Source organism: Arxiozyma heterogenica, assembly GCF_036370985.1.
Source record: "Arxiozyma heterogenica strain weizmannii chromosome Unknown scaffold_27, whole genome shotgun sequence".
NCBI classification, from domain to species: domain Eukaryota; kingdom Fungi; phylum Ascomycota; class Saccharomycetes; order Saccharomycetales; family Saccharomycetaceae; genus Arxiozyma; species Arxiozyma heterogenica.
The window spans coordinates 508982-522755 of record NW_027042680.1 but is presented as its reverse complement, the minus strand read 5'-3'; the positions used below and the strand labels follow the sequence as shown (position 1 = coordinate 522755).

Below are 13774 nucleotides of genomic sequence, written 5' to 3'. Positions count from 1 at the left end.
TAATAGGAAAACCATAAGGTTTTGTGTCTCCTTCACTTTGTGAAAGATTTGCGACAAATTTTTATAACATAATTTGTCTACAGTTTTATAGGTTAATTTTTAAAGCTTAAGATAGTAGTTTTTTATTCATGGCTCTTAAGTGTTTTAGTTTTGTATTTTTTCTTATTTTCAAGATTGTATCAGATATTTTAAATATTAGTATTATTTGTCTACGTTTTTTTTTTTTGTTTTTGCTTTCTTGGGTATAATATTTTCTGTAGGGTTTTATCATAGGTTAAATTAAAAGAAAAGTAGAGGGAAATAAAATATCGAATGGATCAATGTAGTTATGGCACTAATGAATGATTTAAATTTTGAAACTGTTTTGGCAGTCTGATCTTAATGTTAGAAGGGGTTAGAAGGGAGGATAAACATTAAAACAGAAAGAAAATGTAAAAAACAGAAATGTAAAATAAAAACTATGTTATTAGGTGTACAAGTTCACTTGTTTTTTTTTAGTTACTTATTTACCATTTATTTTTAAATTTGTCAATAAAAATCTTATTTTATATTTACAAAAATTTCATTTAACCTTGTATTTGTTAGTTTGTTCAATGTGATATATCATGATGGTTGTTAATTTAATATTGATAAGAGAACTATTCATTGATAGCAACAAACTTATTGTTTTCATTAAATTGTTTTTTTTTACCAAGAGAAATAGAAATATAAAGCAAGGATAAAGAAAAGGCAAAAAGATGAGATAAAAATATTAATAATTATAATAATACATATGAAACATAAATAAAAAGAATTGAAGAAGCTTAATATCACTATTATTCATTAAAATTCTTAAGGATAAATTATGGCTAATTTCTTTACTTATTTTATCCAATTGAATTTGAGATATGAATGATTTATTCTTTGTTCTCAGTTTTCATATATTGTGAATCGACATATGCTATCATTCATTATTTAGAAAAATTTAAAATAGGCATATTGTTTTTAAAATCCAAAATATAAGTAAATTATTTTTAGAAATAAGAAGTAGTAAAAATAGATAAGTAAAAGGCACTCTTTCATAGACGAAAAAAATAAGTAATAAGAGAATACAAAAATAAGGCTTTTTTACATTGGTTATCTTGAAAGGATTAATATGTAGAAAATTATGAAAATAAGTTTATATAGAGTTGGGAAATAAATTATTTCTCTGAAGAAAATTTTGCATTGCTGGGATGATATATTACCGGTTTGAGTAACATGTAAATATATCAAAGAGAAAAAATGTTTGTTTTGCACATTCAATATTATGGAGATAAAATCAAACAGAATCAAAATAAATTAATATATTATGAAAAATTGCCAAAAGGTAAATATATATAAGTAGACGACTTTACTTATTAATTTTCCAATCTGGATGAATAAGTTATATATACTTTATCATATGTTTCTTTTGTATTTATATAATTATTAATTCCGAATCAAAAGATCGAGGGAAAATTGCATTACATATTATAATAATAATAATAATTCACAATAATAACATATAGTATGATCACCGACGCTAAGAACATGTATACTAATATTATTCATCCAGAGGATGCATAATGTGTAATTTACTGTTAGTAAGACAGTCTGTATAATTATATAATTATGGATAATAAAACAATACTCAAATTTATTGGAAAACGAGAGTTCCATCTATATTATCTTTCAACAAAATTATTTTTAATTTAGTTTTTTTGTTTACTATGTAGTATATGGATGTACCAGAATGTGTGGGAGCACATTTTATTTTTTTACCAAAAAAATTGTTCAAAGATCTTAAGGAGTAGAAAATTTAATAGTGTCAAAGCCGATATAAAATTTTACACTAAATAAAACATATAATAGACGTTTTTAGTATAAAATAAAATAAGCATTTATAATTTATTGATATTCACTATTACCATGAATAGTAAGAAATTCAAGTTCCACTACTTTTTATAGTATTTATTAAAAACAAAAAATATTTCGATATGTAAATTATATCCATGTGGTTCTAATTTGAATTAAGAAACTATTATATACTATGTGCTCCTTGTATAATCATATAAAGTATTTATTCCATAGAAGGATAAACAGAGGTAGTTCTCTAATTTTGACTATATTATCTAATATCTTTCATAACACTTTTGCAGTAGTTTTTAATAGCATAGTTTCAAGATTTTACAAAACTGTATTCAAAGATTTATCCCCTACTAAAATATTTGTTTAGTGTTATTTTGTATAAAAAGGTTTATTTACAGTGTATATCATAACAAAGTTACCTTTTTATTTATAACAAAAGTTTTTTTAAGATCAGACATAAATTATTACAAAAAGATAGACCACTGATTTAAGGTTTAGTTAGCTATGCAATAACAAGTGTATTTGTAAGAATTCTAAATGAAAAATCTTAGAAAATGTAGATTGTTAGTAATATTCAATGTTGAAGTAAAAGATTTGAAAAGGCTGAAATTCTGGGCCTAGTTTGTGGGTGTATCCAAACGATTGTTAGATTAATATTGCCAAACTTGTTTTAAATAACCTTTGATCATTGAGAGAACATAACAAAAATTATATGATTAATGTATTACTTGGAATTAACAAATATTAAATTTGTAAATGTTTATATATAATTAAAATTTATATAGTAGTGTATTGTCTGAGAAAATCTCTTATGGTATTAAAAGAGTCGATTTCTAAATTTGATCTTTAATAAAAGTAATTTTTTAATTTTGAGAAAAATGTTTTTTACGTTTTGCTCAAATGACTAGCTATTTACAATTAGGATAGACGATAATTACACAAATATTAAAACATCGTTCAAATATGTATAACAGGGTTAAAAATTTCATACACACACCTATATATTAATGAAATTTAGAACTCGTGGTATCAATATTAATGCTCTAAAGCATTAAATTAATGAGATTTGCCTTTTTTTTTATCAAATATATATTCTTATAATATATTCTTATAATATATTCTTATAATATATTCTACTTGATATAAACTATTTTATTAATTCTAGCACTTCTAACTCACTTTTATATGTGATATATAAATTGTAAACAAAAACTAACATAAAAAATAGGTTATATTTTTAAAAATATTATTTTTAATATGTTTATTGACCGGTACTCTCTGTGGTATCATACATCCTAATATACAGAGCTCTATGTTGTATAATAAAACGCCACCGTAACCTAGTATCCTGAATGTTTCATAAGGTTTGACTAAATTATTAAAGTCAATAATTTAATCTATCAGCGAATTATTAATCCACACTCCAATTTATTAATTGTAGTAACTTTGGGTGCATTAGTGATAAACATCACAAATATTACGATGAGTAATAGCAAGTGTGTAATTTGTTAATAACAAAAAGCAATTCTAGATTTCCCTAGAATCTTATGTAATTTCAATAGTGATGACTTCTTTAGTATGCTACAATCTGTGTTGTAGTACAAAGTACTTTAAAGTTTTCTGTTGAAATATGATTAGAGTTATGTTTGATAATCTAAATCCATCGTACTAAGTGATTAAAAGTTATGAAAATTTATATTAAAGAAGATTCGAAGATAAAATGAGTATACTGTATAATATCGTATCTTGTATATTACATATGTGGAAAGAAAAAGACCAAGCAATACAATAACAATTTATAGTACCACTAATTTCCTACTATAAATAACAATAAAACTTATAATACCACCAATATCCTATTGTAAGTTACATTATCTTATTATATTAGTTTAAAATGAATTCTACTAGAATTTTTGATTCCAAAGCCTTACGTCAAAATTGTCTTAATAAATTGGGAAGTACAGATTATGTCTAACGGATAATTTATTGATCAAGACAGTAATTGTTACAATTAGTAAGGTAATTACTAATACAGTCCTTATATATCAAACGACTATATCAAACTTATATATTTTCTTATAGTTATCGTTCTTGCTTTCTTCTATATATAATATATTAATTATGTATAAGAGAGGAGTAACGGAAGATAATTTTCATCTTCAGAAAACGTTGTCCTTTTATATGTTTTCTGAAGCTCAATCAATTATTCAGATTGATACCTTAATGAACTTAGTGATCCAAACTCTAATATTTCTTATAATAATTCAGGTGCACTAGTGAATTAGTAACTGCACCCCAATTTACTGGTTATGGTACTTGGATGCACTACTGATAAACGGCACAATTATCATGGTCATTAGTAATACATGTATGACCAATTAAAACAATAGGTAATTCTAAATTCATTCAGAATCTTGTATAATCTTGGTAGTGATGGTTTTCTATTATGGAGCAGTATACAACTGCTGTTGTATTATGAGGTGGTGAAGTTCTTTGTGTATTCCAGGGAAGCGCAAATAATATTAATAGTCATTCAAGTAATCGAGACAGTAATCAATTATAGGCGATAATATAATTACTAAAACGGTCTTATATATTGAGCGGCTTATATTGAGCTAATATATTTATTCAAAGTTACTTAACTTGTTACTTGCTTGTTGTTCTCTTTTTGTTCATATATAATATATAAATTATTTACAAGAAACGGTTATGGAAGATGATCTTTTATCTCCAGAAAACGTTGTCCTTTTATATGTTTTCTGGAGCTCGATCGATTATTCAGATTAGTACATTAATGACTTGACTGATTCAAACCCTAAAATTTATTATATTAATTTAGGTGCACTAGTGGATTAGAACTGCACCCCAATTCTCTAATCATGGTGATCAGTAATACACGTGGGACTTATTAAAACAATAGGTAAATTCTAGATTTGTTAAATCTTATGTAATCCAATCTCTTTATTATGCAGCATCTAATGTTGTAGCACGTGTATGGCTTATTAAGACAATAAATAGTTCTAAATTCATTCAGGATCTTATGTAATCTTGATGGTTATAACTATTCTATTCTAGAACAACCGCATAGCTTCTCTTGGGCGTGTGGCGTAGTTGGTAGCGCGCTCCCTTAGCATGGGAGAGGTCTTCGGTTCGATTCCGGACTCGTCCATCTTATTTTTGTATTTTTGTAACATATAAAATCATGATGTCACTATAAACCATCATGTAAACTTTTTGTTGAGTCGACATTCTTGTTTCTCTTGTTTATATAAGTATGTTTATCTATATGTCTGTGTACATTAGTTACTCCTTGAGTGAACTATAGTTTATATAACATATATGGGCATTCAACCAAGAATCATTTATCCGTTTTAATGTTCTAGGAAAGTATTTTTCTCGCAATAGGTTTTTATCTATTACAACTTCTAATAACAGTCATTTCAGTAATAGTGGTGTTAATAATAATTGACTTGATCGAATACAAGACATAGACTCTGTCTGTATCATTAGACGTAATATTAAAACATTAATACACTAATAGAACTAAGTAACATATAATATATACATAATTTCCTATTTTTATTTATTCTTGTTTATTCTCTGCTAACTTCTTGGTACTTTTTGTTGATTACTACTAATTATATATTTTGCATCTTTATAATATTTTATATGTTAACCGTCATGGTTTATTATATAACTTTCTGAAAAGGAGAGATTGGAAAAAATATCGATAACCCTTATTTCTCTAAGCTAGTATTCAAAATCCTAACACATCAACATCTAAAATGGTACAAGATGAGAGACTATTAAGAGAAATAATGCTATTACATGAACCAGTATCAATAAAAGGAGACACAAGAAACAATTTCCCTGCAAACTGAGTGATTCAGAAAGCAAGATCTTCTGTCTTTCATTACTGAATGTAAAATCCGCCAATATCTTTCCAAAGAAGCCACTATCTCTAAAAAACTTAAGCCTTTAGCGGATTCGAATTACAAGAATATTTTTTATTTTTTCAATAAGGTAATTTTGTAAAACTATCTCGGAATAATTCGGATTTTTTTTTCACACATGCCGCATCACATATCATTTATTTTATAGATAGGAAACTTAGTAGAACAGACTTGATAGCATCCATGTATTGACAATATACTACCCATATTGCTTGTTTATTTAACCAAATAATAATATTTAGAAAAACGCTGTATAGTTTATCCAGAGTATTTTACTAATAATTTCATCACATCATCAAATTGTTCTAACAAATTAAATATAATAAATAATATTGGAACCAAGTGACTTCATCATAATTAGTTACTATTCATGTCCATTACCCTAGCCATTATTTAATAATCTGATAAGAAACTTCTAATATCTTACCTCTCTGTATTTATTAGCTTACATACATGCCTTCTGTATTTGTTACTACTTGTAATACTAATTAGAACTTAAAGTTTTCAGATTCATTTTCATATCTCAATGTACATTTTATTATGTCCGAAACCAATCCGCCCAGTATTATTAAGGATTCCTCTAACGAATTTAATTCTAATAATTCTAAAATGGTAAATATTGTTAATAACAATAATAATACTAATAGCAAGTTCCAGTTGACTGTTAGTTCTATACAATCAAATGAAAATACAACAAGTAACGTTAATGTGATATCATCTTCAAGTGTAAACCCACAAAATTTGATAAATGACGAACAATTCAACAGCTCTGATAATAGTAATAATTCAAACATGATGAATTTAAAGAATAATCATCAAATTGGTCAAAACAATAGCAGCATTGACAATAATATTATTATTGTTTCTGATACCATTAATAATAATCCAATCTCAAATACTGTTGAAACTGCTACTATGAATAATTCACAAAGCATAAACTTACCAAAATCATCTAATAGTTCATCACTAGCAATGAATCTCAACGAAATCTCTAGTAAATCAAATAATACGATAATCGACTTTCCGCAAACTCATATGAATATATCACACAATCAAACAAACAACAATTTTCATGGAAATTCGACTGTTACAACTTCTGATACAGCTATGTCAATAAACAACATTAATTCGCCAAATATTTGTCAAATAAGTACAGGAGATAAAACTGAATCCAATTCGATCAATCCAATAGTTGAACTAAACAAAAAACCGACCGACAATGAAATAAATAAATTAAGATTATCCACACCTTCTTCACATATAAATATTCAAGAAAAAATTAGAAAGCCTTCACAACCGCATAGCAATCCTTCACCAGCGTCATTTACTTCCAGTATGGAATCCTCATCCAATCATTTACGCATGTTTCAAAGAATGGATGAGATGGCTGCTAGAATGATTACCATGGAAGAACAATTCCTTAAATTGACAAAAGCATTTAATATACAAAATAAGACTTTACAAAAGTTAGAAACTGTAATTAACAATTTTTCATGTGAACTGGAACAAAGTAGAATAACTGAACAAAAAAGACAAGAATATAGAAAAAATGATTATTTGGAAATATCTAAAGAAAGACAATTCATTGTTGATTTATTAAAATCAATTACAAGTGTTTCTTCATCGTATCTATCACAGAATAATCAAACCAGAGTACTTGACAATGGTACTGGTAATCATTATAACAATAATATTAAGAATAATAGTGATGATCTGGTTACTGCACACATTAATAACCTATCCACAAGTATAAATTCCAATAATCAAAATATAAACACAACCCATAGTAAGTTTGTAAATAATAATAATGGTAAAAGTTCTATAGCAAGCTTGAATATGTCAAACTCAGTCCCTGAATTACACACTCTACAATCTTCCTATTTTGTTCCTTTTAAGAAACATATTCGTGGAAACAACAATTTTGTTTTAAACCCAAATGGAATCAAAAAACGGAAAAGATTTCACACAAATAATCGAACACAACAATCATCATTAGTAACAAGTAGTATCCTACCTTTTAATAGTGACAGTAGGAATGAACCTCTGTCAACCAATGATAGAATTATCAACAATTCGAATGTATTAACAGCATCATTAAATGATATCCCCAAACTGAATGCTTCCACTAATACAAAAGTAGTACCTGCTACCGCGATCACAAATGCTAACTCTAATGGCAGGCATCTTAATACATTGGATCCACTTAATATTAATCATTTCATATTTCCATCTTCTGAACCGGTAAATACCACCCCAATTTCAACAACACATCCAATTAGTTCATCGAATAATAATGCTACAACAATCAGAAACAACAATCAAGTTGCTATGATCCCAAATAATGAATATATTAATCAAGAATCAACAAAAATATCACCTTCTAATAATATGAATGATGATAACGCTAGTCATACTAATACAGAAACGAAATACAATTTAAAACACACAAATCCAAGCACCAATTCGGGAAATAAAGTTTCTAATGTTGAAGTTTTAGAGGACGAAGATGGATATCAAGAAGATGATGATGAAGAAGAGAAAGAAGAAGAGTATAATGATGATCATCACAGTATTAATGGCTCGAAAGACGCCGAATCTGTTATCCATGTAGACGATGATGAAGAAGAGGAATATGATGAAGAGGAAGAAGAACATTGCATCAAACAAATAAATGAAAGTTGCAATGAGTCAATTGAAGACGAGGAAGAGGATAATGAGGACATAGTAGACGAAGAAAATAATGTGGCTCAAATGTATATAAATGATGATAGGAAAAAGATTACAACTAAAGGAGTGAAAAAATCTAGAAACAAATCCTTGAAAAAAGTTAAAACGAAAAATAATGAAAAAACAGAGAAAACTGTTGAAGAAATCTCAACACCCGAAGTCAATAATGATCTAAATTATAAGATCCTAAAGGCACCTAACACAGTAAGAACTATTTGGGAGGAATATGTTCATGGAATTAATGGGAATCCATCAATTCGAGGTTTAGAGGAAAAGTATGGCAATAAATGGAGGCTAACAAAAAACCGAAAAACTTTCTCTCGTCGCAAGCGTTTATATAAATATATTTTGAATGGGATTGATAACGGAAAGACAGCTGATGAGATGATAAAAATATTAGAAGAACGACGATTATATAGAGATGAAAATGGAGAGGTTAAGAGACGCACCATTGGTTGGTTGCAGCAATCTCTAACCGGTATTTAATATTATATACATTATAAAATCATAGTTTGATATACATATACGTAAGAAACGGGTACTTTTGTAAAAAAAAAAAAAGATATCCTTTTGTATTTTGTAAAATATATATACAGGATTTTGATAGAGAAAAGAATCCATAACGATGTCACGATAAAATTTGGACAACAGTACCACCGTTCAAATATAAATGCAAACCATAATATAACTAAAAGATAAAGAGTACGATGGCCTTATCCAATCTTTTCTCGTAACAATCTTTGCCATGTTAGCTTCTTTTGACAAAATATGAACACAAAAAAAAGAAACTGCTTGTTCGTTTGTTTGTTTTGTTCTTTTTCGGCTTAGTCTATTTTAATTTATGACGTTTATTTTTAGCGATTTCGGAAAAAAATTGGTGGTTTTTCGAATTTCGTATATCTTTCTCAGGAATGGTTTGTTTTTGCGGCTATTATTGACCTCTTTACTTCTATTGTTTTCTTTCCTGTTCTTTTGTTCTTGTTTAAATCTCTCTTTATCTTGTTTTATTTCTAAAATAAGAAGATCTTGTCAACTATATAAATATCTTATCATAAGCTGTTAAAAAAACTATACTACTAAAGTTTTTTCCAATTTATCGAAACACTTGGCATATCTGGAAAATTTTTGGTTCCTTAATCCGCTTTATCCTTTCTATTTATGAATATGTAAGAAAGTCAACACTCACAAAACAGGCTACAACCATTAACTCACACCATATAACCATCTTACTTTAGTAAAATTGACAAAATGGGTTTCTTAGATAAGGTCAAGCAGTTTACCACCGACCGTGATATCGATTCTAATAACACTGATCTGGTCGATCAAGTTGAAAACTTTATTGGTCAAGATAAAATCAATTCTTTTAAGCAAAGAGTTGGTGAAGATAATTTTAACAAGCTGGAATCTTCTGTGAGACAACAATTATCCAACACTCATATCAATGACACCAACAATAACAACAACAATGGTTCCTATAACAACAATTCTTATGATAGCAGCTCTTATGAGAATAACAATTCGTACAACAACAATAGCTCTTATTATTCATCTAACGATGATTCTTCCAAAAAGAACCAAGACAAGTACAGTAACAATTCCTACGATAATAATAACTCCTATGGAGACAATGGCAACTCTTATGATAACAATAATAATTCTTACAATAACAAGGATTCTTACGGTAGCAATTCCTACAGTGACAACAACAACTATGGTAGTGATGATTCTTATGTGAATAACGATAATTATTATGATAATAACAATAATTCTGATAGTTACAATAACTCCTATGGAAACAACGACTATAATGGAAACAATAACAACAACAATAACTACTATGATAATGATGCTTCCTATAACTCTTCTAAGAAGAACAAGGATAAGTATAACAACAATTCGTATGAAAATAGCGACCTTTACAATAATGACTCCTATAATAACAACAGCAGTTATGATAATAATGATTCCTATGGAACCAACAACAGTTATGACAACAACGATTCCTATAGCTCTTCTAAGAAGAACAAGGATAAATATACTAGTGATTCCTATGGAGGTAATGACTCTTTCAATGACAACTCTTATGGCTCTTCTAAGAAGAACAAGGACAAATATACTAGTGATTCATACGAAAATAATAACTCTTATAGTAACAACAACGACTATGATGATAATAACTCCTATGAAAACAACAACAGTTATGACAATAACGACTACTATGACTCTTCCAAGAAGAACGAGGACAAGTATAATTATGATTCATATGGAACCAACGATTCTTATGGTTCTTCTAAGAAGAGCAAGGATAAGTATAACGACGACTCCTATGGAAACAATGACTCTTACAATAATGATTCTTACAACAACAACAACAATTCCTATGGCTCCACTAAGAAGAACACAAACAAGTACAATAGTGATTCATACGAAAATGACTATTCCTGTGGTAACAACAACAATTATGACAATAATGATTCTTATGACTCTTCTAAAAAGAACAAAGACAAATATAATAGTGATTCCTACGGAAATAATAACTCTTATAATAACAACTCCTACAGTAACAACAACAATTATGACAACAACGATTCCTATGGCTTTTCTAAGAAGAACAGGGATGAATATAACGATGATTCTTATGGAAATAATGACTCTTATAAGAACTCCTGCAATAATAACAACAACTATAGTAATAATGACTCCTACGGAAACAACAACAGTTATGACAAAAACGACTCCTATGGCTCTTTTAAGAAGAACAAAGACAAATATAATAGTGATTCCTACGGAAATGATGACTCTTATAATAACAACTCCTCTAGTAACAACGACAACTATAACACCAATGATTCCTACGGAAATGATAACAATTATGACAACAACGATTCCTATAGTTCTTCTAAGAAGAACAAGGACAAGTATAACAACAATATTTATGGGAACAACAATTCCTACAGTAACAATAACTCTTACAGACAAAGTAATTCACATTACAATGACAATTCTTACAGTAATAACAATTCTTATGGAAACGATTCCTATAACAACAACTACGATGATGACAACGATTATTAGATATATGTGATAATAATCATAAAAATTATAGTGATATATATAATTGTTTATTTACTATTTAGACCAATATATATATATATGTATATATATACATGTATGTATGTTTAAAATCAATAAAAAAAATAAGTACTTTAAGAAAACATAATTACTTTTTTTTTTATTTTTTTCTTATTATGATTGCAACAGTTTTTTAATGGTTTACAATCTCTGTTCTTCTTCTTTCGACTTTTCTTTCCATTTTGAACCTGCACCAATTAATTTATTATATTGCTCGGTATTATAATCAATTTGAGCCTTTCGTTCTTCATCGGTCAAACTTTTGTCTGCTTTCAATTTGGACAGATTTTCACTAATGACCTTAGCTTCACCTGCAAGTCTTTCCTTCTGCTCTCTTAAAACTTCACTAACTATATGCTTATCACCTGTACCCTCCATAATCAATAATATTGAAATCGATATTTGTATATATCTATATATATACTATATCTGTCTATTTACTACTTGACAGAATACATAAACGTAACTTCCCGAAAGTTATGGTATGTATTTTTTAGGTTATATATACATGTATATATATATGAATGAGTATGTGTATATATGTTAATGTACGTGTGTCAAGGATGACAAAGAAATAAATAATTGCAATAGATATGCTATATCTTATAAAGCAGCAGTTTAGTAACGAAGAAAATAGTTCTGTATATCAACAAACCACGATGATTATTACATAGTGTAATTTTGTCTACGTCACTTATATCTACTGTTTCCCTTAATGACGTATACTGATCGCGCGTATGTAATTCACACGGAAACTCTCCCTTCAATTGCCTCCAATTCATTACGAAAACATGGACCGCAGCGATGGTAGTTGTTGGTAATCACAATAGCAGTAATAGTCATAATAATAGCTGTAGTAATACATACCAGCAGTAATATTACTGGGAGTGAATTTTAGTATAATACCCAATGTAGTACTCCCTACTGTGGTAACAGTTAATGGAGATAGTGTTGTTGGTGATAGTTGTGATAGTCTATCTGTTCCGTTGTGAACGATTGGTTTATTGGTGATTAGTGATTGGTGGAAAGAAAGAGAGAGGCATGGTAGTGCGAAGGTACCTATATTTAAGGGTTGCTGATGATGACGTTGTAACATTCCTGTTCAGTTTGCAATAGATGTTTCGCATTGTGATTGAAGATACCGGATGGTTTAAAGGAAGTGTTTGATACGAAGAAAGCATAAAGGGGGAAGGGGAAGGGAAGGGAGAAACAAACTTAATACAATATTGTGCAGTGTTGTATTGTGCATAATTTGGCTGGAAGAATCCTTTGTTGTTTTCAAAAATGTTCAATTATGATGTAAGATAACAACAAGAGAACTATACAACGATACATTACTCTTATTGTTTCCCTTCAAATATGTCTGACATATTAATACATACATACATACATACATACATATATATATATATCTACAAGATATTTATCTTACTAACTAATTCTGTTTTGGTTCTATAAAGTCTCTTTTATATCAATCTTGTTAATATCAATAAATAATAAGGTCACTTAACTAAGTAACAAAACACTCCAGTAGAAATAGAAGAAAATAACACTGCCCTTTCATAACCTAAATACAATTCACTATCCAAATTTCGATTTCAATACAGAGATGTCTAATTTAATTCATAAATTTACTGAAAAAGTCGGAGGGTCATTAGATGACGATAATCAAGAGAAACAACGTCAAAGGACACAAGCTCAAGCAGGTGCACAAATGCAATCACATGCTGGTATGCAAGGTGGACATAGAATGACTCAGCCAAGGAGGTTCCAAACTGGAGAAAATTTAGAAAGAGAAGAAGATATGGGTCGTGATCAGTACGATCTAGGACGTACATCAGGTGGAATGAACGATACATACATGGGTTCTGGTGGCATGAAACATCATGGACAACATCATCAACATCATCAACACATGAATGACCAAGATGAGTCCGCCTGTGCTGGTAGAGGGTTCAAAAATGACTGGAAAACAGCAGAAAATATGAAAACAGCAGGTTATAATCCAACTGAAAGAGACTTGTAATGCAAGAAAAGAACCTTCAAAACACTTCCTTTTTAGGTTTCTATTTTTTTATTTTTTTATATATCCT

At 28.6% G+C, this 13774-nt stretch overlaps 4 protein-coding genes and 1 non-coding gene across 5 annotated transcripts; 4 read left to right on the top strand and 1 right to left on the bottom strand.

Annotated features, from left to right (window-relative positions):
- The first annotated feature begins 4964 nt into the window (after window positions 1-4964).
- Window positions 4965-5040, top strand: PWA37_003345. Its single transcript has one exon. It is a non-coding gene; the product is annotated as a tRNA-Ala (tRNA).
- A 1322-nt stretch (window positions 5041-6362) lies between these two features.
- HOT1 (Hot1p) lies at window positions 6363-9035 on the top strand (the record flags this gene model as incomplete). Its single annotated transcript, XM_064859875.1, has 1 exon — window positions 6363-9035. One exon carries the CDS (start codon window positions 6363-6365, stop codon window positions 9033-9035), a length of 2673 nt encoding a protein of 890 aa, XP_064713248.1.
- A 762-nt stretch (window positions 9036-9797) lies between these two features.
- Window positions 9798-11624, top strand: DDR48 (DNA damage-responsive protein 48; the record flags this gene model as incomplete). The annotated part of the gene is made up of 1 exon (XM_064859874.1): window positions 9798-11624. The coding sequence occupies one exon, from the start codon at window positions 9798-9800 to the stop codon at window positions 11622-11624; it is 1827 nt and encodes a 608-aa protein (XP_064713247.1).
- A 198-nt stretch (window positions 11625-11822) lies between these two features.
- PAI3 (Pai3p) lies at window positions 11823-12777 on the bottom strand (the record flags this gene model as incomplete). The annotated part of the gene is made up of 2 exons (XM_064859873.1): window positions 11823-12046; window positions 12549-12777. The coding sequence occupies 2 exons, from the start codon at window positions 12775-12777 to the stop codon at window positions 11823-11825; spliced, it is 453 nt and encodes a 150-aa protein (XP_064713246.1).
- A 513-nt stretch (window positions 12778-13290) lies between these two features.
- SIP18 (Sip18p) lies at window positions 13291-13707 on the top strand (the record flags this gene model as incomplete). Its single annotated transcript, XM_064859872.1, has 1 exon — window positions 13291-13707. One exon carries the CDS (start codon window positions 13291-13293, stop codon window positions 13705-13707), a length of 417 nt encoding a protein of 138 aa, XP_064713245.1.
- Between the last annotated feature and the right edge of the window lie 67 nt (window positions 13708-13774).